The sequence below is a fragment of the Vigna unguiculata genome, chromosome 3, assembly GCF_004118075.2.
Source record: "Vigna unguiculata cultivar IT97K-499-35 chromosome 3, ASM411807v1, whole genome shotgun sequence".
In the NCBI taxonomy this organism is placed as follows: Eukaryota; Viridiplantae; Streptophyta; class Magnoliopsida; order Fabales; family Fabaceae; genus Vigna; species Vigna unguiculata.
The window spans coordinates 22744998-22772752 of record NC_040281.1 but is presented as its reverse complement, the minus strand read 5'-3'; the positions used below and the strand labels follow the sequence as shown (position 1 = coordinate 22772752).

The 27755-nt window shown below is 30.2% G+C and overlaps 4 protein-coding genes across 4 annotated transcripts; all 4 read right to left on the bottom strand.

Annotated features, from left to right (window-relative positions):
- Positions 1-7749: 7749 nt before the first annotated feature.
- On the bottom strand, positions 7750-11443 carry LOC114178433. Its single transcript, XM_028064336.1, has 9 exons — positions 11359-11443; positions 10778-10849; positions 10006-10701; positions 9681-9734; positions 9497-9525; positions 8864-8938; positions 8691-8781; positions 8443-8529; positions 7750-8344 (listed from the first exon to the last, which is right to left on the bottom strand). The coding sequence occupies exons 2-9, from the start codon at positions 10823-10825 to the stop codon at positions 8318-8320; spliced, it is 1107 nt and encodes a 368-aa protein (XP_027920137.1). The 5' UTR covers positions 10826-10849; positions 11359-11443; the 3' UTR covers positions 7750-8317.
- Positions 11444-13754: 2311 nt separating this feature from the next.
- On the bottom strand, positions 13755-17685 carry LOC114175168. Its single transcript, XM_028059937.1, has 4 exons — positions 17635-17685; positions 14500-15584; positions 14205-14358; positions 13755-13760 (listed from the first exon to the last, which is right to left on the bottom strand). Exons 1-4 carry the CDS (start codon positions 17671-17673, stop codon positions 13755-13757), a joined length of 1284 nt encoding a protein of 427 aa, XP_027915738.1. The 5' UTR covers positions 17674-17685.
- A 2506-nt stretch (positions 17686-20191) lies between these two features.
- LOC114175621 (mediator of RNA polymerase II transcription subunit 25-like) lies at positions 20192-22538 on the bottom strand. The gene is made up of 7 exons (XM_028060383.1): positions 21558-22538; positions 21256-21309; positions 21046-21074; positions 20869-20943; positions 20673-20763; positions 20499-20585; positions 20192-20406 (listed from the first exon to the last, which is right to left on the bottom strand). The coding sequence occupies exons 1-7, from the start codon at positions 22467-22469 to the stop codon at positions 20380-20382; spliced, it is 1275 nt and encodes a 424-aa protein (XP_027916184.1). The 5' UTR covers positions 22470-22538; the 3' UTR covers positions 20192-20379.
- Positions 22539-22567: 29 nt separating this feature from the next.
- On the bottom strand, positions 22568-24342 carry LOC114175167 (mediator of RNA polymerase II transcription subunit 25-like). The gene is made up of 7 exons (XM_028059936.1): positions 24250-24342; positions 24001-24058; positions 23602-23729; positions 23327-23521; positions 23177-23242; positions 22909-23077; positions 22568-22704 (listed from the first exon to the last, which is right to left on the bottom strand). The coding sequence occupies exons 1-7, from the start codon at positions 24340-24342 to the stop codon at positions 22568-22570; spliced, it is 846 nt and encodes a 281-aa protein (XP_027915737.1).
- Positions 24343-27755: the final 3413 nt, after the last annotated feature.

Below are 27755 nucleotides of genomic sequence, written 5' to 3'. Positions count from 1 at the left end.
ATAAGAAGACACCTCATTAGCTTTAGGATTAATAAATTTTGTTTTGATTACCAATTCTCCATTAATATCTTTGCAAGTCAACTTCTTCAGAACAGTTTCAATAAGTAATTGAAGAGGCTGTGAATAATAATCACAAAATAAATGTTACTTCTTTCTCCTCTTTTATTTCTAAGTAAAATTTATTTATTTTACTTGTTATTTTAAAAATTTCAAATAATAGACAAACAATATAAAGTGATATAAGAAGTAATGGTTCAAATTTTCCACCATTTGTGATTTTTCTCTACCTCAACAGAAGTTCCATTTAATGCCTCTTTGAGTCTCCAATAGCTAGTACAAGCTTTAGGACTGAATATGAAAAAGTCAACTCATGGTCAACTTACCAAATTTTTAGCCAATTTAGTGCATCTTTTGCCATTGTTTTTGTAAGTTTTTTTGCCCTTAGTTCACTATTTCTACATCAAAATATGGCACACAAGTTAGTCACTCTAATTCAATGAAAAAAAAAAGAAGCTAAGTTCTTTAACTAGACTAGTTATGCATAAACTAAGTCACACAAGTTAGCTTCCACGTATCAATTTTTGTTTTCCATGTTATTCCTAACTTTTGCTAATTAAATTGTGTTTGCATCATTTCTTAACATTTCCCTTGCTAATTTGGTAGTCTTAGCTCATTTTGACCAATTTCTAGTTCATTTTTTGGATTTTTACTAGGCAAATTCGAATTAGCTTGTTAATTCTGAGTTGTGATCTGTTCTCAACCTTTCAGTTTTGAGTTGTTCCTTAGGCTCCTTTAGTCATTTTAACTTTGTTGAGTAGTACCTTGGTGCTGTTTATACAATTTTATTGTACTACTTGTTTCATGCATATTTTTTATGTGGAATTGTTAACTGGCGGTTTTTGCGAAGGACGAGTTTGTTGGTAAATACTGACGGATCTCAAGCATTCGTCGGTAAGTTGTTACCGACGATGCGTTAACGGACGAATTTCTGGCCGTCGGTAGTCCGTCGGTAATACTAGTTTACTGACAGATTTGTGTCATTACGGACAGATTACTATCATCGGTAAATACGATTTTTCTTGTAGTGTATTTTTTAAAATGTGATGTGAATCCCATTGCACAAGGGTTGACTTATGATCTTTAGGGTTAGAACCAGTTATGACCACGAGATATTTTTTTGGGGCAGAATTGGGTGAAGAAGAAAGAAATAAGAGGTGAATCTAAAAGTGTAAGGAAAAAATCACTCTTTCCAAAGGATGCAACACACAAAAGGATGAAAAAATCCTTTGATATAGTCAAGGGTTCTTAAATCACTCAAGAACTAGGAGAATCACTCTTACTATTAGATAAAAAATAAAATTTTTGAACAAAACTTAACTTGATCTCATTGATAAAAAATGGTTCAGCTTATATAGGAGCTTTAACCATTAGAATTACAAAAGACCCATCAATTGCCATTATATCCCACTAGAGCTAATAATAATCCACTCAAGCTAATAATGGTCCACTACTTAATGGTTGATTGTAACTGAAATTGTGGCAGCCAAAAGTCATCCAAAAGTATTAAGCAAGGTCCTCTTGGTCTTCCAAAGGCTGGTTCTTAAGATGTCAAATGGACCTTTATTACAACTTGAAATTAAAGCAAAACTAAAATCCATTAATTAGTTAACCCAAAACATAATTTGGTCAGTCAATTTTACAAAGCATTAGGCCCTTATTTAAATAAAAGAAACTGCATCAATGTGGCGCGTAAATCCTCTTCCATTTGGGCCACGATGCAATTTACAACTTTTGTCTTTTCTCCTTCAAACTTGGGCTTGTATTAAAATATTATTGACAACACTTTCTGTAGAGCTTCTTTTGCTTTCCTTGCTCTAGACCTTGTGAAAGGTCTTATAAGTTCTTCAAGTGGATCCTTGTCCTTGCTCATTGTCACATCTCCATCAAAATGTCTATGACACTGCCATATTACTTACATTCTTAACATACCAGTAAGTATGAGTAAGAAAATTTGAAAAATCCAAAGAGATTTCCTATGGGGATGGGGAAGTGAAAGGAGAAAAAACATGTGTTAGAATCGCACATCAGAATGTTTGCATTTGCACAAAGCGTTTGCATAAAAATCAAGAGGAGGAGTGAATTGGTTTGTTAATAACAATTGTGCTTTTAATTTTTTCCCTTTTAATATCAAATTTCAATTAAAATCCTCACTGTTATTTTAATAATCACAATAAAATAAAAAGAGTAGGGAAGAGAAAATTGCACAAGGTATTTTATACTGATTCAAATCAAAAAATCCTACGTCTTGTTGTTAATCTCTCTAAAGAGAGATTAACTAAACACTAAAAATAAATTGAGATTACAAATATAAGTAAGAGTAGTTTAGGTAGAAAGCATCTCTCTTGAAGCCATAAGAGATGAAGAAAAACCTTCCTTGAATCCACAAGGAAGGAACACCTCCTTTGAATCACACAAAGGATGAACAACTTCTCCTATCAATAACAGCAACACTCAATCACATAAGAACCCACTTGCTGAACGTTATCGCTTTATCCACACTAGGTTTTTTAAAGCCTTTCCATAGAGAGTTCTCTAGTACTCAAACTTTTCTAACTTCTATATTTTCAAATGAAAGCCTACTCCTTTATTTATAGAAGCCTATTTAGAAGTTATGTCAAGAAACTGAAAAGTCAAGTCACAATTGTCGCTGATAATCGATTATCAAAAGTGATAATTGATTATCACAAAAACTTTTCTGAAATTTTTTTTATCGTTGTGATACTATTATCAGTAGTCATAATCAATTGTCGATAAATAATTATCAGCAGTGATAATCGATATCACTAAGGCTTTTCTAAAAAATCATTTTTCACTGGATAATCAATTATCACTAAGAATAATCAATTATTTTAGTGAGTTTAACAAATAAATAAAATTTTCTTAGTGCTCCATCGGTTGGGTTTTGTCTTTTGACTTTTGACCTACTGATTTAACTATTTTACTTAATATACATAGATTACAAGATTTCAACAACTAAACTCTTAAGTCTTCAATGTATCTCTTGAATCCAAGCATTCTTTAAGTCTTCAACATTTCTCCAAGAATCATCATTAAGTCTTCCACATTTCTCCGTAAGTCATCATCATTAAAACTCTTTATTAAAGTAAGACGTCCATCTTTTTTTATAAAAAATATGTGGGTAAAATGTGATAATGAGTGCAAGTCTAAAGACAACGGTGGGATAAGGATAAACGATCTAACACTTTTCAACATTTGCATTACTTAGGAAATGGACATGGAGGCTAGGAACAAAGAAAGAAGGGTTATAGAGAGATGTGTTAGATTCCAATTATGGGACATGGAAGGATTTAAATAATAGGACTTAATAATAGGTATGATTCATGGTGGTATAGAGATATAAGAAAAAAGCAAGAGTGTGTATTGAAAGTAGAAACTAGTTTGATGATAATATTAATATTAAATGGAAGCTAGGGACAAAGAGGTAGGATTAGTTTTTAGGAAGATACTTGGATTGATAATATGCCTCTATTAAAACTTTATCTAAGAGTATGCTTACTCAACCAATTAGAAGGGGGGGTTGTTAATTAAAGAAGAAGATGGATATTTTATTCTCAATCTTTAAAGACATGTAAAGTTTTGATGATGATAATAAATGAAGAAACATTGAATTCTTAATGATGATGATGATTTACGGAGAACTATTGAAGAGTTAAAGAATGCTTGGATTCAAGAGTGATTTATATGGAAAACTATTGAAGACTTAAAGAATGTTTGGATTCAAGAGTTACATTAAAAGACTTATAAATTTAGATGTTGAAGTTATGTAATTTGTGTATTGTAATTAAGATAGTGAAAATAGAAAGTCACAACTCAAAAGGTAGAACCTAAGTAGTAGAGCATCGAGAAACTCTAGAGAGCTTTATTTTTGCAATAAACACTAGAATAATTGATTATTCTAGTTAATAATCGATTATTTCAGGAAAAATGACTTTCGAGAAAAGCCATTGGAGTAATCGATTATCCCTAGTGATAATCGATTATTTTAGAGTTTTTATTCAAGAATACTACTAGAATAATCGATTATTGCTTATAATAATCAGTTATTCTGAATGTTTTTTAGAATAAATTTTCATATTCTGACCTAATTTCGAAATGGGCTTTTTTTTTTATTTCTTCAAAGAATTTTTTTTTCTATAAATATTGCATAGCTCTATGTTTTCAATTACAAAAGCTAGATTGTGAAAATTAGCTTTCTCACATGCTTTGAAAAAACATAGTTATTGTGGATGGCTTAAATTTCATCAAGTGTGACTTGAGTGAAGAGGTGTTGCTATCTAGTAGGGTTGTAAGCTTGTTAATCTCTTGTGTGATTCAAGAGAGGTGTGGTCATCCTTTGTGTCATTCAAAGGAGCTATTAATTCCTTGTGGATTCAAGAAAGGTGGTTCTTTATTCTTTGTGTGATTTAGATGAGGTGTTCAATCCTTGTGGATTTAAGGAAGGTGGTTCTTCATCTCTAGTGGTATTAAAGAGAGGTGTGTTCATCCTTTTTTTATTCAAAAGAGGTGTTCATTCCTTGTGACTTCAAGTAAGGTGTTTCTTCATCTCTTGTGATTCTTTAAGAGAGGCGTGTTCTTCCATTTTTTTTATTGTTCATTGCATGATTCACTTTTAGTGGTTGTAATTTTCAATTTGATATAATGTTTAGTTAATCAATCTTATTGAGTTGATTAACAACTAGACATAGGATCTTTTGATATGAATCAATATAAAAATTACTATATAATTTTCTCTTATCCTTACACTTTTTATTTTACTCTTACGAGTGCTAGATTAAAATAAAGTAAAGATTTTCATAATACTATGATTTTGAAGAGAAAAAGTTTAAAGTTTAAATATTTAATATCAAATCAATTCACCCTGCTCTTGATTTTTGTCTAATAACAAATATTCCATTGAATGATCCTAACATGGTTTAAATGGGAGATCCCCAAAATGGAATCTCTTATAAGAGTAATGAAAAGAAAATGCCCACATAGGACAATAGAGGATGCATGGTGATAAATGTTTAGTTTACTTAATATTTCATATGCTTTTGACGCTTATCATGTATGGAATTGATATATTATGGTAAAACAAACCCCTTTTTCTTTAAATTACAGAATGAGAAATAGAGAAGTAAGAAAATATGAAAATTGTAATGTTTATGGTGTTTTTGCAAATATTTTCAAGGAATTTAGACATATGGCACTAAGTCCCAAAACTGACATTGAGCATTGAAAGGCGGTTTAGTAAAGATTCATATATAAGTGATGCGGTTGAGCAAGAATATTGGTGCTAATCCTTAAGCACCAGAATTTGCAGCTATGCTTAAGAGGCAACCCTTCTAGGAAGGGAAGCTCCATTGTTGGCCACCACACTGGACAAAGTAGGAGAAAACCCACCTATTTGAGGAAACATCAAAGACTGACAAACACTTTTGGGTCTGGAGTTGCACATTTAAATTCTATAAAAGCATAATATTTTGCTATTATTTGTATGCTAATTTCCACCATAGTTCTAGGACACTCTAAACACTTTTTGTAGTAGATTTTAGGAGACCCATTGGAGGAGGACAACAACTCTAAATGCTCGTGCTTGAATTCATTATCATAAGCATCTAAATTCATTCTTGTTGGGATTGAATGCAAAATTCTCTAATTCTCTACAATGTTGTTTATTGGAATATATGTTGTGTTCTTACTTTACGTGTTGGTTATTTGATTTGTACTTATTATTTTGATGACTTGATTACTCATCTTACTTCATGAACTTAAATTGAGTGGAAACTAGTTAAGTTTAGATCTAATCAAATTTCTTAATGTTGCTAGATGCTATGAATAGATCTATCTATTTTTAACTAAATATAAAGTCATGTTCTTAATGCAATGAGTCATTTAATTAGGAGATAAGAAATCACATTAGGTTTGATAACTTAGATTCTAGATGTTACGAATGGATCTAGGATTACAATAAAGAGTTCAAAAGCACTAAAGCAATGAGCGTAACTTATAAACGAGTAGATAATAGTGTGGTAGAAGAAGAGTAACTAAGTGCAATATTGTCAATAATCCCAACATTCTTATCAACATCAATAACTTTAATCATTAAGCAAGTCTTTGTTTTCAAATTTGTCAACTCTTCTTACTATTTTATTGCAAACTCGAATAGATAATAAAGTACTGTCTTATTCAAACAAAAGTCTTATGAATACCACTTTGTTGTGCTAAAATTGAATCCAATGCATTTGCTGGAAAAATCATATTTGTATTAGGATTCCAACACATGGATCGGGAAGGCTAAGGAAGCATAAACATATTTTGTCAAGTCAGGTTATAAACACTGCAACATGAAGTATTTGGGGACAAACATGACCAACTATATGTTGCTATTTCTAGAGTCAAAACCAAGAGAGCATAAACATGGATTGGGAAGGCTAAGGAAGCATAAACATATTTTGTCAAGTCAAGTTATAAACACTGCAACATGAAGTATTTGGGGACAAACATGACCAACTATATGTTGCTATTTCTAGAGTCAAAACCAAGAGAGGATTGAAAATACTTATATTGGATGAAGATGGAAATGTCACAAACACAACTAAAAATGTTGTGTACAAAGAAATTTTTGAAACTCTTTGACAATGAACACATTATAGGTATGTAATTTCTAATTTTGTTTTAATTTGAAAGTTTGTATAAATATAGATGCAGGATCTATTGTTGTAATTAAAATATTTGTTATAATTTTGTTGTGCAATGCAGGATCTATTGCCTAAAGTCCAAAGCTTACAATGAACATCATGTTGATTTAAGAAGTAATCAAAGTTGTGTACAAAAGGAAGTTATGAAGTTGATTAACAAAAAACACATTATAGATATGTAATTTGGTCTTCTTTTATTGTTATTTTTTTAAAGACATTATATTATAACCTTATAGGTTAATAAATATAACAAAATAAATTGCTATTATAAAAAAAATTACATTTAAAAAAACCCGTGCGTTACACGGGTAAAAAAGACTAGTTTGGGGACAAACATGACCTTTTTCCCAAGTTTTGGAAGGTAAAATCTTTATTAACTAAGAAACGTCACTTTTCTTGGAGGGCTCTACAAAGTAGAATTGCTACAAGGGACAATCTAAAGTGCATGGGATTAAAAGTAAACTCCCATTTGTGTCTTGTGGAATAATGTAAATGAGTTTCTCAAACATAATTTTTGTATTTGTAGGTTTGCTAGCCGGGTTTGGGTGCTATGTGATAAATGGGTAGGGGTGAGCAATGTACATCATAATAGTATAAAACAACACTTTCAATAATTCATAATTCTAGAACTAAATAAGAAAAAAAAATTTACCTGGTAATGCATGTGGTTGGTTGTGGTTTGGGTTATATAGAAACATAGGAATAAAATCATGTTCAAAAATGCTAGGGCAAATGGAATAGAAGTGTTCACCTTAGTTCAAGTAAAAGTGTGGAGTTGGATAACTAACAAATATTCAAAGGCTACATTTGCATATCTTGAATGGTGTCTCCACCCCATATGAATGTATGTTTCCTATAATTGTTTCATGCACTTTGAATTGATCATTGGACATTGAACGTATATTAAAATTATGACTAACATATGATACTGAATGCAAGTAAGGAGGTGGAAAACAGGATATGAATGTGTTGTTTTATCTGTGCACAGGGCTATAGGAGTTTGAACTTGGAACAAGACACTAAGTAGTGCATACAAAAAGTTTGAAGGGAGGATCCTGCACAAATATGAAACAGTGGCAAAAGCAAAAGGAAGGACAACACTAAAGTGACATTTTGAATCTGTTGGACTTGGATAAATTCAAAGCTAAATCATTTCAAATGGCAATAATTGTTCTTGCAAATCTGTTTTTTATGTTCCCTTCTTAAATAAACAACTTCTTTTCTTTGACTTATTTGATGTTATGGTATTATATTAATATTTTTTTGCTGATAAAAAAAAAAATCTTAGATAGAGGACAACTAAGGAAAAGGAGCGATGTTTTTTGGATAATTAATTCGAAAGAAATTAGAAATAAGATCTGTAATCAGTTTTTTTTATACACTATCACTGTATCCCTTATTCTAATCAATTACATTCATTTACTATTATTCAAATATACTAGAATTGATAGTTATCTCTATTAATTTTCTGATACAATCAGTCTCTTTCTCTTAACTCTTTCAACCTTCTGTTCATGGCTTGTGGTCTCTTTCGCTTTTGAAAGCCAAAATGCATATCAGACAGGTATAACAAACATCGTACCCTGTGTCATTCACCCATTAGTCATATTACAAATATTGGAAAAAGAACATGAAATTAAGAACTAAACATGATGTGAAATTATTTTGACATCACACTTACCGCTGGAAAAACTGTTCCTAAGAAGTGATATTTGCTTTCGGTTGTAGATAAGATTAGCGTCTGTGAATAGAGTTCAATTTTTGCACACTGCATAAAGATGTAATGTTCAAATGCCATGATTCGTTTATGCTAAAAAAAAGCATTTATATATATCCATTCATATCTAGGGCTTACAAGAAACAAATTTTCTTATGAAAATTCATCATGAAAGAAATGATTCCTAACATATATAGATAGATATGACGTACCAATTTTTCACTCTTCATATGGTCGTACAAGTCAAGATTGTTGAATTTAGTTATGTGAAAGAGCACATAATCAATAGGTCCACCACACATCCTAAGTTTAAACGTAATTAAAATATAAGATTTCTCAGAAAGAGCAACGTTAATTAACAGAAACCAATATGCCATAAAATTACTTCATTGTATAGTTGACAATCCTTGTGGGTAAGAAGTGGACGATCTGAAGCCTACTCGACCAATCAACAGTAAGCCTGAAAAGTGAAAAGAAAAATCACTCACACGTCCAAAACATTTTTAGATGGAGCACACAATAATTAACGTAGTTTAACACTTAATTATCTCCACAAAATATCTTCAAAGTGTTTCACTTTGTGTATCATTACACAAACCTAAGTACTCTACTTGTAAGTGTTATAAGAAATGATAATGTATTCCCACTGACTTTTCTTTTATTGCTTTGATTGCATGATTTTATTTATTTATCAAATGTTCAACAGATCAATTGAACATTAGTTGTCTCATTTATGCACGCACACTCTTTCATTAATATATACTTGAGTTATTCTAGTGTTAAGATACATTAATTCCATGCTTCTCTTGAATTTTCAATACTATATTTGTCTAAGAAATGGAATCATATCTATATATATATATACCCGTTTGATTTTTATTCTAAATTATGATTCAAGCAAGTTATCTAATATTCTAAATCAGAAGGGTTTTCCTTAGCATTTGAGATTTATTTTTCCTTTTTGAAAAGAAGACAAGACAATTAAGAAACTATAGGAATGGAATATAAATCCACTTACGTGACAGGTGATGTTGGTTTCCTCACTGCCTGTTTCACATAGAAAAAACAAGATAATTTCTCATAATTGTTACAGTGTTGCTCAACTAAACTATGAACAGAGTCCACTTCTGATATATTTCATCTAAAAAATTAGACAGTATATATTAAATGATTTCTTTTACAACTAATTAAATATTTCATACCATTGCAGCATTAAGGGATTCGCGATACGAGTGAACTTTTCCGACCAAACATCCCTAGATGCACAAGAACATATATTTAATATTAAAGTATTGCCTATTTCGATCCAAGTATATAAGATATACACAACAAAATCCAAAATTACTGTATCTGCAACTTAAAGCACATGACAAACATGTTTCATCATTGTTAAACTGTGAATAAATTTAGGGTTTATGTAACAGTTGGTGATAATAGTATAGAAGCATGGAAGGATCAACTACTACATTACTCAATGAAATCGTTATGTTTATGATTTATAAGAAAAAACGAGGCAAGTTAGTTCACCTTCCATGCAGAAACCATGGTATCAAAATCTCTGAGAGAGGGTGGGCGAGGGCAGAAAAGTTCCTGGTTGTTAAATCGATGCACCATTGCAGAAGCACCTCGTGCATTCATCCCAATCGTTTGTAATGGAAGGGACCTTGGATGTTGTTGATGAATATTGCTGCTGCTGCTGCTGCTACCACCACCATAAGGAAGCACAGGGAAGAAGCTTGGTGATTGAAATGGAGTGATTGAGCTTCTTGTTATGTTAGGGAACATGGGATTACCGAAGGAAGCATCAAGTCCTGGAGAATTCATAGTTCCTAGTCTTGCACTTGTGTTATTCACACCAATTGGATGATGATTCCATGAAGTGTTTGTGGAGGTGAGAATATTAGGGTTCAATAATCCCATGTTGCCTCCTACTTCATGTGCTACCACTTCTGAAATGTTAGCTCTCTCAGATGAATTTGGAGTGAATTGAATGATTGGAGATGTGTCTTCTGTAACATTATTATGTGCTGGAGTCTCTGTACCCACTACTTGTTGTCTTTCTTTGAGGAGTTCCGAAGAAAAATAGTCTAAAAGAATGGGTTCATCTATTTGGAAAAGGCTTTTGAAAGTCTCATCTGTCAGTGGTAAAATATCATTCTCATTGCACAGTTCTGCCATAAAATCATCGTACATTTCATCCATTATTGGTTCCTGCTCGATAACCTAGGATAGGAAAATAATTACTCCAATTATTTTACCAAATAAACTTAAAATTTTTACAAAGTCTTATAATACGTACATTTCTATCATTTTCAACACCCTCCGAGGCTTCCTCTCCGATGGCCATGCTGAAGATTCGTCTTCTGAAAATCTTTAGCAAAAGAAAAGATGAACACAAGAGAGTTTTTATTAATCACTAATGTACGTAAACTAAAATTTTGATTGACAGCTTTAAAGGATAATAGGATGCAGAATTAGGAGAGAGATTCAGATGTAAAACGATTTTGCTTTTGGTTGTTGCAGTAGATTATTTGCATTTTTCCCTAGGATTGAAATTTGTTTCTATGATTTCTCTTTTCTATATATTTTTTATTTTTATGTGTTTCTACGTAGAAAAACAGGAGTAGTCACTAATGTGATATAGGGGGAAACAGAAATCTATTACAAAATCCGTGAGGTTCAACACTGATAAATCGTAAATGAAAAAAAAAAAAAAAACAAACATTTGAAATGGAAACTTTTAATGACTTTTGAGAGAAGAATGTTTATGCTACTACAATCATAAAGAAATCATTATCTCTGTACTGCAAAAGATACCGTCTAAAGAAAAGGGCAACGAAAGTTGTATTATTAGCTAGAGAAAGACGATGAGGAACGCACATTGAAAGGGAGAACCTTCACGAACTGTAGTGAAAACTATGGGAAATCTAACATTTTGCACTTCTTTTATAGGATGAATCCTCTGTTTCCTTTTTGAGAAATTGAGTACCTCTTCAGAATTTTTTTGACAGTATAAACCTTGTGAAGAGTGCATTTTACTTTCCCCTTATTCTCCGGGATATTTTTCAACAGTGACATCAAAGACTTAATTGTTCATTTTAAAAGTTACTTACTTTTACGGATTCGGATGCTCTGCAACCGGAACTTTATTCACGTTTCTACGTTTCTCCATTCTTTGATTTCTCTCTCCGTATTTAATACAAGAGATATAGTTGGAAAATAAAAAGCAGAAAAAACGTACACAAAAATAAATTAAAAATGAAAATAATAAGGTATAGATGAAATATTAAGAAATATTATTGGTACTGCTGCTGTTTTTCTTCAATGATACTTATGCATTTTATAAGAAGCATTCGGTGTAATTAAAAAACAACAACATCGATACACACTCAATGTGATGATCTATTTATAACTAGACGATGATATTTAATGCATCATTTTAATAACTCTTAAATCATTATATCATATTACTAAAAAAAATTAAAATAAATAATTAAAAGATAATTAAATAATAAATTAAAAAAAAAGGATTAAAATATTATTATCCATTTAAAATCAAAGTTAGATAGCTGATTGAAAGTCGAAATCATAGAGAAAAGACAAACGTGTAACGTTCCAAACGTAAAGGGTCCTGAAGTCAGTTTAATTTTCCCTAGTTCTTATTTCATATCTTTCTTTAAAGCTGAAAAAGACTGAAATGTACATTTTTTCAAGAAATAATTTTTATTAAAATTTTGCAGTTCTGCAGAACTTAGAGCTGCGACTTTTCTTTCTTTTTAGTGGGCAAAATCTTTATCCTCATTTGCATATAATGATTGATCTTAACCATGTTACTAGACTTGGATCGAAATATTATGTTACTATACAATATCTGGTTAACCCTAATGGGACAACTTGTTTGGCCAGAATCAAGTTTGGCTTACATTAGGGATAAATAGGGTTTCCAACTGATTGAACGAGTTAAATCCTCCAAGTTTTATATTTATTTCTTAGAAAATTTTCGGTGGCTAATAAATGAACTATGTTTGACAACCATGATTCATAATTTGTTGAACTAATGCGAGGTGCAATCCAAGTCAAATCAATTATGCGTTTCAATGATAGATTAAAACACATGCTATTTGAAAACTGTACAACGATGAGTATGGAAACTCCACTTAAAACCAATACCAAATCCATTCTCTTACATTATAACCGTATATTACAAACAACCAAGTTTAGATTAAGTTGTAATAATCCATAGAACCTATATGTTATAAAATGTCCAAACAAATATTCATAAACAACAAAATTTCTTAGCGCTTCTATCTCTTCTTGAGAGCCAAATGCACACTTCAGAGATGTTCAACAATTACCGTATCCTGTGACAGACAAATACCCAAACGTTTGATCAAAAGACCACTTGAAACTACTGAATAATGTTATGATGATGATGAAGAAGTAGTATTCACATCACACTCACCCCTTTGAAAACTGATCCTAAGTAGCAGTGCTTGCTTTCAGTTGTGAATAATATTAAAGTCTGAGAAGGGAGAACAATTTTTGCATACTGCACAGAGAATTGATGTTAAAATGGCAGAAAGAAAAAGATTTTCTCATATTATGAAATTTTCCAATATATAAATGACTCACATTTTTTTCAGTCATGAGACGAGTGTACAGATCAAGATTGCCGAATTCAGTAATTTCAAAGAAAATGTAATCAATGGGTCCGCCATAAAGCCTAAGTTTAAATGTTAGTATAAGATTTCCATACAAGAGATAATGTTAATAATTTGAAGAGAAAAGACAATAACAACATTGTGCCATAAAATTACCTCATCGTATTGATGACAGCTTTTCTGGGTACATAGACGGCCACCTTCATCGTACTCGGCCACTCTGTCAGCCTTCATTGCACCAATTATGAGTGTTTTTAGATTTTCATTCGAGAAATACTATAAATTATGATTAATAATACCATTAATTATATTGTTAAGAAGTTTAATTGAGATATTTTAAAATAACGTTTTGTATAGTTATATAATAAATCTTTTCTATTTGTATGTCTTCCCTTTATTGGATAACGTTCATTTTTGTAAATAATTAAGAAAAATTAGGTTTAGACAAAAGAGAATTGACTTACGAGATAGGTGATATTGATTTCTTCCAAGCCTGTTCCAGAGGGTGGAAAGAAAGAGGAAAAAGGTTCAGGTACGTTACATTCAATTCTCATAATTGCTATACCAGTTGGCTAAATAAATAAATAAGAATAGGACAATTATATGCCCCATCTGTTACATCTGTTATTACGAATTAAACATTATAGCCAAGAAAGAGTTATTGTGCAATAAATAAAGTATATCATTATACCTTTGCTCTATTAAAGAACGGGCGATACGGATAAGTTTCTTCAACCAAACATCCCTAGACACAACAACAAAACATATAAACCGATATTAGCAAATTTAATTGAAAATATAGAACCAATGCTACAAAATCTAAAATATTCCTGCAGCTTACACACAAATCTCTGGTTCTTTATAAGTATTAGCACAAGCAGTTTTATTAAAACAATTATTTATTACGATAGGAAATATTGTATTGAAACTGACTGAAAGTAAGTTGATTGAAATAAGGTTAAGTGAAAAGTACTTGTAGAAATAAATTAAGGAAACTAAGCAGCCAATTTGAAAGAAATAAATTGCATATGGAAGTTCATTGAAATTATGATGTTAGATTATTACCTCCCATGCGAGCTCGAAGTCATTGAAATTCCTTAGAAATGGTTGGCGAGAAAGAAGCTGAGTCTGATATTGAGGTCTTGCTCCCATTGCAGAAGGAGCAGAAGGTGCAGCTGGATTGGACTCCAATCGATGCTCCCTTGAAAATTGTTCATGACTGCCATAAGTACTAGCATTAGCATTTGCAGTAACAGTAACATTAGCAACATTAGCATTTTCAGTAACAGTAACATTAACATTAGCATTATTGGCACGAGAACCACTACCAACTCTTGGACTATCATAAGGATGGACGAACCTTGGTGATTGAAATTGAGTGAGTGAGTTTCCATCAAGATTACTGGCATCAGAAGCACTACCAACACTTGGAGCAGCACTAGAAGCAGCATAAGGATGGACTAAACCTGGTAATTGATGTTGGGTGACTGAGTTTCCATCAAGATTTTTTGCACCAACGCCACTACCAGCATAAGGATGGACTAAGCCTGGTGATTGAAACTGAGTGAGTGAGTTTGCATCAAGATTATTGACACCAACACCACTTCCAACACTAGGACCAGCATAAGCATGAACTAAGCTTGGTGATTGAAATTGAGTGAGTAAGTTTTCATCAAGATTACTGGGACGACCAGCACTAGGACCAGCATAAGGATGGACTAAACATGGTGATTGAAATGGAGTACGTGAGTTTCCATCGAGATTATTGGCACCAGAAGCAGTACCAACACTTGGACCAGCATAAGGATGCACTAAACTTGGTGATTGAAGTTGAGTTTCATAGTTTCCAACAAAACCACTTGCACTTGCACTTGCACCTGTACCAAAACAAGTGCGAGCACAGGCAAAAGGCTGCACTGGGAAGGTTGGTGATTCAAACTGAGTGTATGAGTACCCTGTTGTTTTAGGGAAGATAGAATCACCAAATAAAGTACCAGTTTCTGGAGCATACAAAGCATTGGATCCCGCGGGCAATGACAAACCAGAACTTGAACAGTTCTCTGAGCTGAAAATGGAGTTCACCACAGCCATGTTTTTGGATGCATTAGGAACTATGATCCCTGTTGAAACTGAAATGTTGATTGGGTTGAGTTGAATAGTTGAGGTTGTGTTTGTGATTAAACTCTGTGGTGGCTGAGAGAACAGTGTTTGGTCTTGTCCAAGAATGTCTTGTAAAGAAAGAGGGTGATCTAGTTGAAAAAGGTATGCCAAAGAGTCTTCCTCTTCTGATGTTGTTGGCAATGTCTTTGATTTTTTCCTTACATGTTCTTGTTGAGAATTATCATTGTCATCACTTAGAAATGCCATTATATGTTCATACTCATTCATGGCTAAGAAGCTGCGGGGCGAAACACCATTCATCTCATTTCCTGCTGGCATAACCTCCTGAACAACAAAGTATTTCATGTTCACACAAACAAATGTCAAGCACAAAATAAATAAATTCATACTTCAAAATATCATCACAGTTCATTTTTTTCATATTTTTTCTTAAATCTTCATTTCAATATTTAAAAAAAATATACAAAATTAAAAATTCATGTTTTCAAGTTGTGACTTTTATTATTTAAAATCATAAACAAAAGTTATATTTATAGTGTAATTTTCTGCATTTCATCACTCACTCAATCACAACCACAACCACTTTGCTTAGGGAAACAAACCTTTAACTATGTTCTAATCAACATTATCAATTTAACAAAAGTTTATAAAAATAAATAAACAAAATAAAAAATTGACTTGTTCAATAATGCATATAAGTATGTATGAGTGAATTATTAATCAGATTGGATAACACATGTTCTCGTGCCTCACATAATTAATAACATTAAAGTAGAGGGAGAAATATAACCACACACATTTCTATATTTTAATTTTAATTTTAGTATATATAATGTTAAAAAAAATTAATTATCCATATCTTTTTAAAATTTCAATTCTTTAGCCCTCTTTAATTTTATAAATTAAAAGATTATTGTTTTATATATTAATTATTTTATTATAAATAATAGTTAAAAATTAATTCATAAGAATTAATACTTAAATTATAAATACTGTCATATATTTACATCAATACAAAAAAATTAACTTTTTAAATTATTTTAATTAAAAAATCATCAAATCAATCTTTTTCCTTATAGACAGCGACTTAGCCAGTCATGTACAATAGAGATAATATGGTTCATGCACACTAAATAAGTATGTTATAGATTATGCAATAAATTAATATGGTTTATTTTATTATGTACTTATTGAAGTCTCCCATTCGGTTGAAAATTATTAACCGTGTCTTTACTAAATTTTTGTGATTTATCGAGTATTATGTCTATTTAATTTTTTCTTTTTAATTGAGTATCCTATGTTAATATTATGTTATTAATTATGTGATGTGACCGTTAAATAACTATTAAATGATTGATATAATTATTATTTTGTTATGTTACATCGGTGGGTTTTTAGTGCATGTCATTTTATTATTTTAATTTCTTTTTTATAAAATTGTTCAATATAAAATGGTTCATGGATTTATAGATTATGTGATGTGGTTATAAGAAGAGAGAAATAAAAAGAAAAAAAAAATGAAGTATATAATAAGTATAAACAAAATGAAAGTGTTCATAAATCATTTTCCGAATTGAAAGTACCAAGTTCACCTATTAAATCTGATATGCTTTATCAATAATTTTATTTAGGCGTTAATTATATTTTAAATACAAAAATAAATTTTGGAAACTTTCAATTAAATGCCTTGTGAAATTTTGTGGTATATTGAGTAGTTAATAAATCTAAATCTTTTTAATTGAATATGTTAACTTTTTGTATTAAGAGGATGAGATGGTCGTTAAGTGGTCGAAGTTCTTATTATCTTGTCTTTATTATTTTATTGGATTATCGTCACATGTTATTTTATTATTTTAAAATTTATAATTTTGTAATTATTAAATTTTATTTTTACAATTGTACAATTTTATATTTTTACAATTTTATAAAAAAATATTTAAAATAATAAAATGATATGCACTAAAAACATGACAAAATAATAATCATATCAATCATTTAATAGTTATTTAACAGTCACATCACACAATTAATAACATAATATTAACATAAGATACTCAATTGAAAAGGAAAGATTAAATTCACAGAATACTCGATAAATCACAAAAATTTATTAAGGACACTATTGATAATTTTCAACCTTATTGAAGACTTAAAATATAATTAAACTTTTTATTTATAAATCATCATAATTATACGTTTTTAAAAAAACTAATTTCTACCGATTTAATTTGAAAGGCTTAAAAAAACAATGTTTTTATGAAATTAAGGAACTAAAATAAATTGAAGTCTTTCTTTTAAAACTAAAATGTTTATTCTATCAACTAGAGCCCAAAAAGTAAAAAACATGCAAAAAGGACATCTGTAAATGACTAACATTTTTGGAACCCTCAAGGCTTTGCTGTCTGATGTCCATGCTTCTAGCTGAGAATAGGTCTCCTGAACAATATTAAACAAAAGGAAAATATCAAAAATAGAAGATTTTTCTTACCAATTAGAGTGAATTTAAATGAAAAGTTTTCAGGCTTCTCCAGCAACAAGATCTGAGATTATTACCTGGTATAATCAACAATGAGTGTAATGGAATTAAAATAAATAAAATTAATAATAAAATGCCGCTTATGATATTTTAATCTATATTGATATAAAGTATGGTGCAAGAGAAAGAAGGTAAAATATAGGGTTAAGGTATTTATAAGATTAAAGGAGAAGAAACATAGGGCATATCAGAATGGAAGAAAGAAAGTGAGAAAACAGGAACAAAAATAAAAAGCACTGTGGGTGCAGGGAATCAACGTGTGGTATATATGTGTTATTTTTATTATCAATATTTTATAAGGTATAATTAATACTTTGAGTTGAATAGGAGAAAGAAAATCCAGAGAATAAGGGAAAAGTTAAGCCAAATTCATATCAACAAAAATAACTGACATCAATTAAATTGCATCTATGACTTTATTTCACTCACATTTATGGATCCTTTACTTGCACAAAACGGTTTTCTTTTATTATAAAAAATTTAAATTATTTTTAATTTCTTAAATTTGGAATTCACTAATTTATTTTTCTGACCCCGTTATTTAAAAAAAGTTTGGATGTTCAAATTATTTCACCTAAACGTTGAGAAACAAAATACCTTTCTAAAAAGATATTGATTTAATTATAATGTTGGTTTCAATGCGTAATAAAAGGCGTAATTTTAGTTATTAATTTCTTTTTTTAATTTTAGTCTTTTGTTTTATAATTATCTACAATTATGATCTTTTATTTTATAATATGTTGCTTCATTAAATTTTTAGTTTAAAAAATGTCCTCATTCAATTGAATTCAAATAACTAGTGCCATTGATTGTCCTTAATTGAATTCAAATAACCTGTGCCATTAATTGTCCTTAATTGAATTCAAATAATTAGTGCCATTAATTATTATGAAAGGACAGGTAACTTTAATGTAGTGATGTTAAAACAGTAAAACTTTATTATTTTAATGTTAAAAAGTTTAGTATAAATAGCAAAGGTTTAAATTATAGAAATTTTCTCCTTACGGTCCGAAAATCTTAATTCAATCAATTAATTGAGTTTTTATTTTTTAGAATATGTTATAATTTTGTCCGTTAACGTAAGTATAGATGACGTTAACTATGTACAACATGTACAACTTGTTAGTTCGAGATTTTTAAAATTTTATTTTTATTTTTATTTTTAATTTTTAAGTTTTAATTTTTATTTAAAATAATTGTTACACGTCAAGTTAAGATTTTGTCGCTGTTTCATGTAGTGATTTTTTTTTAAGCTTTTGTTACCTAAGGTGAAGAAAACTAAATTTTATCTTTTACATATTGAGTTTTGTTCTAATTATCGGCTAAAAATGGAATATGATCTTGAGCCTAGAATTATTGCTTACTTTTGATATGTACTAATTTAATGGTATGTTAAAGTTATTAGATTTTTCCACTTCTTTTAATATTAATGTTAAATGACAATAATATAAATTTTAAAGATATTGTTTCTATGTACAGTAAACATTTGCTTAAATTTAGTATTTATTTATGTTCATATCTTATTTAAATCTGTATTTGGAAAATGAAAATACTTGAATTAATAATAATCGTTTGACTTTATATATCCAGTTATATATATATATATTGTATTAATATACAGAGAAAGAAAATATATAAATAAAATAAAATAATAAGTTCCTCTTACAACATATTTCTTATATCTATCATATATTTTATATCTCTCATATTTTTATAATCTCTAAACATTTTCAGTACTCATAATATTTCATAATCTAATTATATGACTCCTAATATTTCATATTTTAATACGAGTCTTACAATTTTAAAATTCTGAATTTCAATTAAGTTCGTATCAAACTATCGAGATGAAAATGCAAATGTTTAATGTAGTATTAATGTTTAAGTTTTCTTAACTATATATAAACAATATACTCGCACACTAAACATATAATAATAAACTAAATGTCTAGTTCTAATTATATATGAACAATTTTATCTACTTTCTACCATCATATTTTTACATGAATTTAAAATAATTGTTTGGAACTGAATTTTTTATACATAATTCAGATGGTCAATTTTAAAATGTGGGTGTAAACACTATAGAACTGAATTCTACATATAAACAAATCATATTAGCTTCATCCACTTAAGTATTAATACTATTTAATAAACTTTATCTATTAAATTCATCTCCTTCCTCAATAATTCAATTTAATTATATTTTCCCAAAAAAATAAAAATAAAAAGTCATAAATATAATTTTTATCAATTTGTTAGTAGCCTAAACAATAGCCCAGACATCGCCATGCGAAAATGTCATAATTTAAATTTTTTGTGGACAGACAAGATAATTCCATAAAATACCAGGCCTAATCGCTGCAATTGATAGTATACGACCAAACCGATAAAATTGAACTATCAAGAAAACATAACCACGTTTAGATGAATTTTTGAAATAATTCATAGTACCTAAGTTATAAAATGTCTGAAACAAAAACTTAGAAGTCACAGTCATGCTTTAGAGTCACAAACAAGCCACCCAGAGCCACAGAAATTGGTTATGCAAAGTTGCTACCTCTGGAGAGCCAAAACCATGCTTCAGAGAGGTTCAACAAACACTGCATCCTGTGACAGTAAATATCTAAATGTTGGATCAAAAGACAACTTGAAACTAACGAAAAACAAATGATAATCTGAAGTAATAGTATCAGACTTACCCCTGGGAAAATCGACGCCGTGTAGCAGTGCTTGTTTTCGGTTGTAGACAATATTAAAGTATGAGAAGGGAGAGCAATTTTTGCACACTGCACAGAGATCAAATGTTAAAATGAAAATATATTCTTATGATAAAATCTGACATGAGGGAATGGAATCCAATGTATATGACTAACCAAATTGTAGCTTATGAGATGGTGGTAAAGATCAAGGTTGTCGAATTGAGTTACTTCAAATAACACATCATCAAGGAGTCCACCATAAGTCCTAAGTTTAAATTTTATCAGAAAAATGTATAAGATTTCCTTACAATAGATAATGCTAATAATTTTTCTAAAAAAATGAAGACAATAACACCGTGCCATAAATTACCTCATGGTATGCATGACAGCCTTTTTTGGTAAGTAGAGGGCGATCTCCAGCGTAGTCGACCACTGATATGTAAGTCTGCAAATGTTTTATAAAATTAATTTTTTTATTCTTATTTATAAGTTTCTTTTTTTTTTCTTTTTTTCATTAGCGTTCGCAAATGTTTGTTTTTTCACTTACGCGACAGGTGATGTTTTCTTCCTCCAGGCCTGTTTCACAGGGAAGAGAGGGAAAAACTTCAGCTACTTTCTACTCAATATGATGCAGTTTCTTAAATAAATAAAATATAAAAATATAAGCTCCTCCTGGTATATATATACTTTTTAACAAATTAGACATTATAACAATTAAGAAAGACTTAATCTTCAATAAATCAAGTACATATCATACCTTTGCTTGATTAAAGAATGCACAATACGGGTGAATACTTCCAACCAAATATCCCTAGATGCAAAAAATATATATAATTGTTAGGGTTTTAGAAGAAAGATATAATATGGTAGAATTAGTTGAAAAATATTTAAGTAAAAAGAGAATATGGGAAGGGAACAAGTTAAGGATTTGTAGTATGGTGAATGGTAGCAAGCTTTATATTGTAAATTGCATTGAAAGGAAAAGGATATATCTTCCAAATATATTTTGAAATTGTGATAGTATATTATGAAATGAATGAATGAGAGAAAATAGTTTACCTCCCATGCTGGAATGGAGTCTTTAAAATCCGGTAGAAATGGTTGGCGAGGCAAAACCTGTGTCTGATTGTATTGAGACATGATTGGCACAGGAGAAACCAAAGGGTTTGGTACCATTGCAGAAGGTAAACCTAGTGGATCGATTCCCCTCATTTCGAACGGATTGTGTTTTGTAAATTGTTGATGACTGCCATAAGAACTAGCACTACCATTTGCAGCAGAAGCAACAACAATAGCATCGGTACTTGCACTGGCACAAGCAACACCAGCAGTAAGACTACCATAACAATGCACAGGGAAACTTGGTGGTTGAAATTGAGAGAATGAGTTTCCATCACCAGCACCAGCACAATCATAAGGATTTACTGAGCTGTTTGGAAATTGAAATTGAGTCAGTGAATTTCCAAAATCAGAACCGGCCCTTGCAGCACTACCAAACTGAGTGTTAGAGTTCCCTATTGTATTAAGGAAGGTGGAATCCCCAAATGGAGCAGCAGTTTGAGGAGGCCAAAATATTGGGTTATTTTGAGGCAATGAGAGAGTAGAATTTGAAGAGTTTAATTCTGAACTGAACATAGGGTTTACTACGCCCATGTTGCCTCCTAGTTGTTGAGGTAGTCCATTTGAGGATCCTTCTCCGACAGAGGGTGTGCCTCGTGTTACAGTTTGTGGTACAATGTCCCTCAGAAGTTGTGATGATTCTCCTCCCAATTGTGTGTTGGAAAACAGTGTTTGGTCTTGTCCAAGAATCTCATCTAAGGAAACTGGCGGATCTAGTTGAAAAAGGTATGCCAAGGAGTCCTCTTCTTCTGAAGTTGGACCAGATGTCTTGGACTTTTTCCTTGGCTGATCTTCTTCATAATCATTGTTGTCATCGTTTAGTAGTGACATTACTTCTGCATAGGAATCCATAGGCAAGAAGCAGCCATTTGTGTTTGTTGTTGTTGCTGCCTGTGATGCAACCAGGGGTAGTTTGCTTCCAAACTCCTGAACCAGAAAGTGTTTCATGTTCAGACAAAGTAAGTAATGAACCAACACAAACAAGACGGAAAACGCCACAACAATTTTATACTTACACGTCTAACATTTTGGAAACCCTGAATGCTTGGCTGTCCAATGTTCATGCTATTTGCCGAGTATTGGTCTCCTGAAAGTATTAAACAGAAATAGAATATGAACAATAGAAGAATTTTCTTAAACAATTGGTGTAAATTTAGCAAGAATAGCTGAGATTTTCCAAGTAGTTACTTATGTAATATTAGGGAAACAGAAATCTAAACAGCATGAGATGAAACAGATGAAAATTGATGACAAAGACACATATTATAGAGAGAGCGAAGGAGATAATAACCTTGATGAGTGTTAGAGAAATTTATGGGAATAGAAGTTGTGGTTTTCATTGATTCTATTCCTTTGCTGTAATGAACATTCTTTGCCTCCTTAAAATTATTTGACAATAAAACAGTAATGTGACCATTTCCGTAGTCCATGATGGGGGTGCTTTTATCGAGAGAATTTCCCTACACAAGGGTAAAAAAAACGTATATACTAACCAAACCATAAATATGTTATGGAACCAAAGTAAAATGAAGTTATGCATGTGATATATAAATGTTTACCTCATTGAAAATGGATACAAAAAGTGGATGTAGGGTTGGAGTGATGACAGAAAGGCTTATCCTGAGCTGCAGGTAACATACAGAATGAGTATAACGAGTAAAATGTGATGAATGATGAAAGAAAGTAAGAATGGAGTTATAAGAAAGTACCGGGACAAACATTTTTGCCACGTCTAGAAAGTTGGCAAGTAGAATCCTGATTTGTCCATGGATAAATTTTCCATCATGAACCCTAGGCAAAGGCACTAACATTCTCTCAGCAACAGGTTCACCCGTTGGCACAAGAACGCAATGCCTTTCACACTCGAAGTATTCTTTTTCTGTCATTCTCTCTCTTGGGAACATCTGCATAGTCCAAGGTTCATATATGTAAGATCGTGAAATTGATTAACAAAATGTATATATAATATATACTTTTTACATACCCCTAAAGCTTCTGCTAAACCCTCTGCTGCGGTATGATTTAGATTATGTCCTTTGAAAGATAAAAACGGCAGCAATGCTAAAAACTGATCCATATTGTTTGTCCAATTGATATAGTGGATGCTCCTACCTGTCCAAAAAAAAAAAGTCAAAAGTTAAGGATTTCTCTCCCTCTAATTTTATTATAAAATAAAAAACCTAGATTATACAATATTACAGTATGTTATGCAAATAACTCTATGTGTACGTGAAGGTCTGTACTAAAAAATTTCATGCTGTATATGTATAATGTGTTTCCTAAAATTAATGATTGACATTGTGTTGTATCTAAGAATCAAAGGGAAAAATAATGAGTAAAACTGATATAAAAATTGCATTAGAAGAAGAACATTAAAAAGTACCTTGGCTTGGATTAGGGTTGTACATTATTAATCCAACCTCACAAGTAGGATAACCACCCTGTAAACAATAAAAAGTACGTACATGGTAAAATGTTTTCACTTTTATCAGTAAGGCAAAAGATAAAAAAATGAAAAAAAGAGTTACTGGTATATCAATAACATGATAACAGTTACAAAGAACTAATACAGAAAAAAGAGGCTGTTTGTTCCTCTAAAAATCAAACCCTTCTTCTGTTACACCTTATATACCAGCTTTGGTTTTGAGCAAATTTCAGAATATTTTTTCCATTGAAGGTCATATTTCTGATGAGAGACACCAAATACTAGCAAACTAAATGGCATATTGCGAAGCTGAAAATCATACTATATTTTCTTGTCTTCATAGCAAAACACGTTAATTAACATAGGAATACTATGATTGAAAATCTTTTAATTATAGTGAAGTAATGGAACTGATATAAGGTGTATAAAGGAAACAAGAAACCTTAAATTTTTGGGTTGAAATCAACTAATTTCTGGAACAACTGCAAGTTTACAAGATCATAACATGGAATATTTAAAAACTGTAAATTACCTCTCCTCTTGAATTGTCAAAGAAGGACCTGCATAATAAGTCATCCATGTTTTAAATTCAATTCAATTCACAAAGGGTTACTTATTTAAATGTTAGATTGAGCAAAATAAGTCATCCATGATTTAAATTAAAAAAAACAGTTGACTTAATGTAAACTAACACTGAAATTTTAAAACTAACAGTGTATATAGTGCCCTTTCTTAATTAGGTTTTGAAGTTTTCATTTTTGGATAGATTTTACTATAAATAATAAACTTTAGAATTTAGAATAGTGATAAATAAAGAGACTCTTGACACCTGTTTATTTATTAACATTTATCACTTTTGAGTTGCTATCAAGTAACTATTTACTATGCATAAAAAGTGAGTATATATCCTCTTCTGTTGCATTATAACATGGAATAATTTCTCTTCTAAGTAAAATATGATTTTAGTCATGGTTTTCCCATAAGTTTTAGAGTTCCTGCATGAATATTATGTCAATTTCTACTCTTTTTTATCTCTAATTTTACCTTTGAGATATTACTTTAATACTCTACTATCTTCATAACATAAGTATTAAATTCAACGGTTGTTGATATTATTCTTGATTTACCGCTTTAAAACGAGGTAATTCTTTTTATTATTATATATAGAATACTAGTGTACAATTGCATACCAAAAAAAGTTTGGATTAAAAAGACCACGATGATCAGGTAATATTTAAACAAGGAGAGGTAAACCTAGAAAAAATATTTGGTTTACTCAAGTCATGATATAGATTTGGATGAAATGCAAAATCTTTAAAGTTAATTTCTCTTATAGTCATTGGTATCTTTACACTATTTTATGCTTAAAATTTTTGTGAACTGGTAATTGTTAGATCTATAGAAGGAGTTTTACGGGGAAGATACAACACTAATGAGACCTAATCCCAACCACATAAGGCATTAACACCCCTCTCAACCCAAAACCTTAAGGCAATGGGTTTATAGGTCTTTATCCTTATATAATACTCTATTTTCTCATTTCTAACAAATATGAGACTTAAATTCACACTTAGATTCCTAACACAGTTTTCTTTAATGCTGTACAAATAAAAACTCCAAGAGACATTTGGAATTCTCTTCAATTTGCATGCACTCAAATCACTTCACACTTTTAAAAATAAAACTCTACCTTTAAGTGAATAAAGTTCACATTGGAGTTAAAGCACATCATAATTTAAATACTTTAATTCCTTATCTTTAATAAAGTTATTTTAATTATGTTTTAAAAAGAATCCAAGCGAAATCTATTTCTAAAATTGAATACATAGCGTAGTTCCTCATTGAGAGAGTTCGAAACAAAAATGTTAAGTGGTTCTCATATCATAAAAGAGAGCGTAGTTATTCTTTCCAAATATATTTAAGGAGAAATTGTAATTTCTTCATTTTTTTTAAGAAATTTTCTAATTTTATGTGTGATGGTTCTCTTCATCAGTTTTGAATATATATCACTTTCTCACAAATTTTTTTGTTTGTTGTTTGTAGAAGTAAAAAGAACCAAAACAGTGACACTTTTATAATTAAAAATTAAAAAAAAAACAAACAAAACGTTTTCCCAAAATACGTTCAACTTTACCCTAATTATCCGTCCCCACCCGCACCTTTCCTTTGTTTATCTTTGTTCTTCTTTAATTTATCATTCTTTAGATTTTTCTCTCTGTTTTGTATTTCTATGACTCACTCGAAATTTTGATTACATTATTTAATGTAAGTACAAATCCGATTCAATTAGAATTTCAATTTACTGAAACAAAGACAGAACAATTTAAATTTATAATTTAATATATTAATTTCATTATATATAAAGAAGTAGAACTTTAGACTAACCCATAAAAAGAATTACTCACAAATTCATAGATCTAGCTTTAAACAAATCTTAAAATGTATGATGTAGTCTTTAGAAACACATAAACTAAGGTCTTCTTCTCTTAAATGATTTTTTTTTTTTTTTACCTTTCAATTTTCTCCTCCCATATCTAAAACAATTCACCACATTATGAAAAGTTATTTGGACCCATAAAATCAAATCTTCCCAATACAACTACAAATCTATTAATCAAGTGAAACAAAAGATGGTGACTATAATTAACTAGTTCACAAAGATTAGTTTATATAACATGAATTTTGAAATAGAACTAAGAAACTTGGTACCTGACAATGTTGACGAGATACTCTGAAACAATTTTACGCCAATAAGGAGCCATGGCTGTGCTTCCATCAACCACAATGCTCAACCATCTCCTAGCGGCCATGGAAGCTACAAAAAAGAGAGAATGAAAGAAGATGAATGAGGAGAATAAAGAAGAGAGAGTGTTGAGTTTTTATATAAGAGTAGTTGAAATTATGATGAAGCTTTGAATTGGTTTCCGTTACCCTTGAGTCATGGATGGCACATGTAAGAAATTATTTGTCATTGACTGTTTTAGGGTTGTAGCGTTGAAGTAACTGATGGTGACCAATGTCACATTGTATGTATTTTTTTGTCACAAATTAAATAGTTTGACTTCTTTTCACACATTGTATTATCTATTGCCCTTGGGATCAGTTTAGTGTAATGAATGAGATAATAAGTCAAAAACATTAAAGATGTTATTAATTAAATACATTTATTAGTGATAAACGTTCACAGTCAAATTATACGCACTTCATTTACTTACCAATCACTCAAAAACGCTCAGTCAAATTGTAAGCACTTCATTCACTCCCAACTCTTCAAATTGAAAAAAAATATATATATGAAAAAGGTAAATAGTTTTAGTTATAATCACTATAATATATATACTACAAAAATATTATTAAATTAGTCTCTAATTTCAAATTAGAAACTAATTTAAACACTAATTCTTTATTTACTAAAATTTTAATAACTAATGGTTGAGATCATCGTACACTCTAATTCAAAAATTAATTATAATTTTTTATTTATAATAGAGATTATTTTAAATATCAATAATATTTAGTATGTAAAATAATATGACTATAAAAACTATTTATTTTTTGTTTATGAAATTAGTTTCTATTTAATATTTTTTTAGTGATGTGTGTGTTAAAATGAATAATATAACATAAGATAAAATTTAATAAAAATAAATAAGAGTTAAATATGATTTTTGTAAACAATTTTTAAAAATTATATTTTGTTCCTAAATTGAATT

Excerpts from the sequence above, each read along its gene's own strand:
- LOC114178433 (XM_028064336.1), bottom strand. The coding sequence starts at position 10,825 with ATGGCCATCGGAGAGGAAGCCTCGGAGGGTGTTGAAAATGATAGAAAT. Across the intron at positions 9,735-10,005 it reads CCATGGTTTCTGCATGGAAG|GGATGTTTGGTCGGAAAAGT; the intron begins GTGAACTAACTT and ends TTGTGCATCTAG. Across the intron at positions 8,345-8,442 it reads TAGGAACAGTTTTTCCAGCG|GGTACGATGTTTGTTATACC; the intron begins GTAAGTGTGATG and ends TGAATGACACAG.
- LOC114175168 (XM_028059937.1), bottom strand. The coding sequence starts at position 17,673 with ATGGACATCAGACAGCAAAGCCTTGAGGGTTCCAAAAAT. Across the intron at positions 15,585-17,634 it reads GCCTTGAGGGTTCCAAAAAT|GAGGTTATGCCAGCAGGAAA; the intron begins GTTAGTCATTTA and ends TTTGTTGTTCAG. Across the intron at positions 14,359-14,499 it reads ACTCAATTTCAATCACCAAG|TCATGAACAATTTTCAAGGG; the intron begins GTTCGTCCATCC and ends TACTTATGGCAG.
- LOC114175621 (XM_028060383.1), bottom strand. The coding sequence starts at position 22,469 with ATGGATTCCTATGCAGAAGTAATGTCACTACTAAACGATGACAACAAT. Across the intron at positions 21,075-21,255 it reads CATTCTTTAATCAAGCAAAG|GCCTGGAGGAAGAAAACATC; the intron begins GTATGATATGTA and ends CCTGTGAAACAG. Across the intron at positions 20,586-20,672 it reads ATCTCATAAGCTACAATTTG|TGTGCAAAAATTGCTCTCCC; the intron begins GTTAGTCATATA and ends ATCTCTGTGCAG.
- LOC114175167 (XM_028059936.1), bottom strand. The coding sequence starts at position 24,342 with ATGCCATTTAGTTTGCTAGTATTTGGTGTCTCTCATCAGAAATATGAC. Across the intron at positions 24,059-24,249 it reads TTTGCTCAAAACCAAAGCTG|GGTGGTTATCCTACTTGTGA; the intron begins GTATATAAGGTG and ends TATTGTTTACAG. Across the intron at positions 23,522-23,601 it reads GTTTAGCAGAAGCTTTAGGG|ATGTTCCCAAGAGAGAGAAT; the intron begins GTATGTAAAAAG and ends TGGACTATGCAG.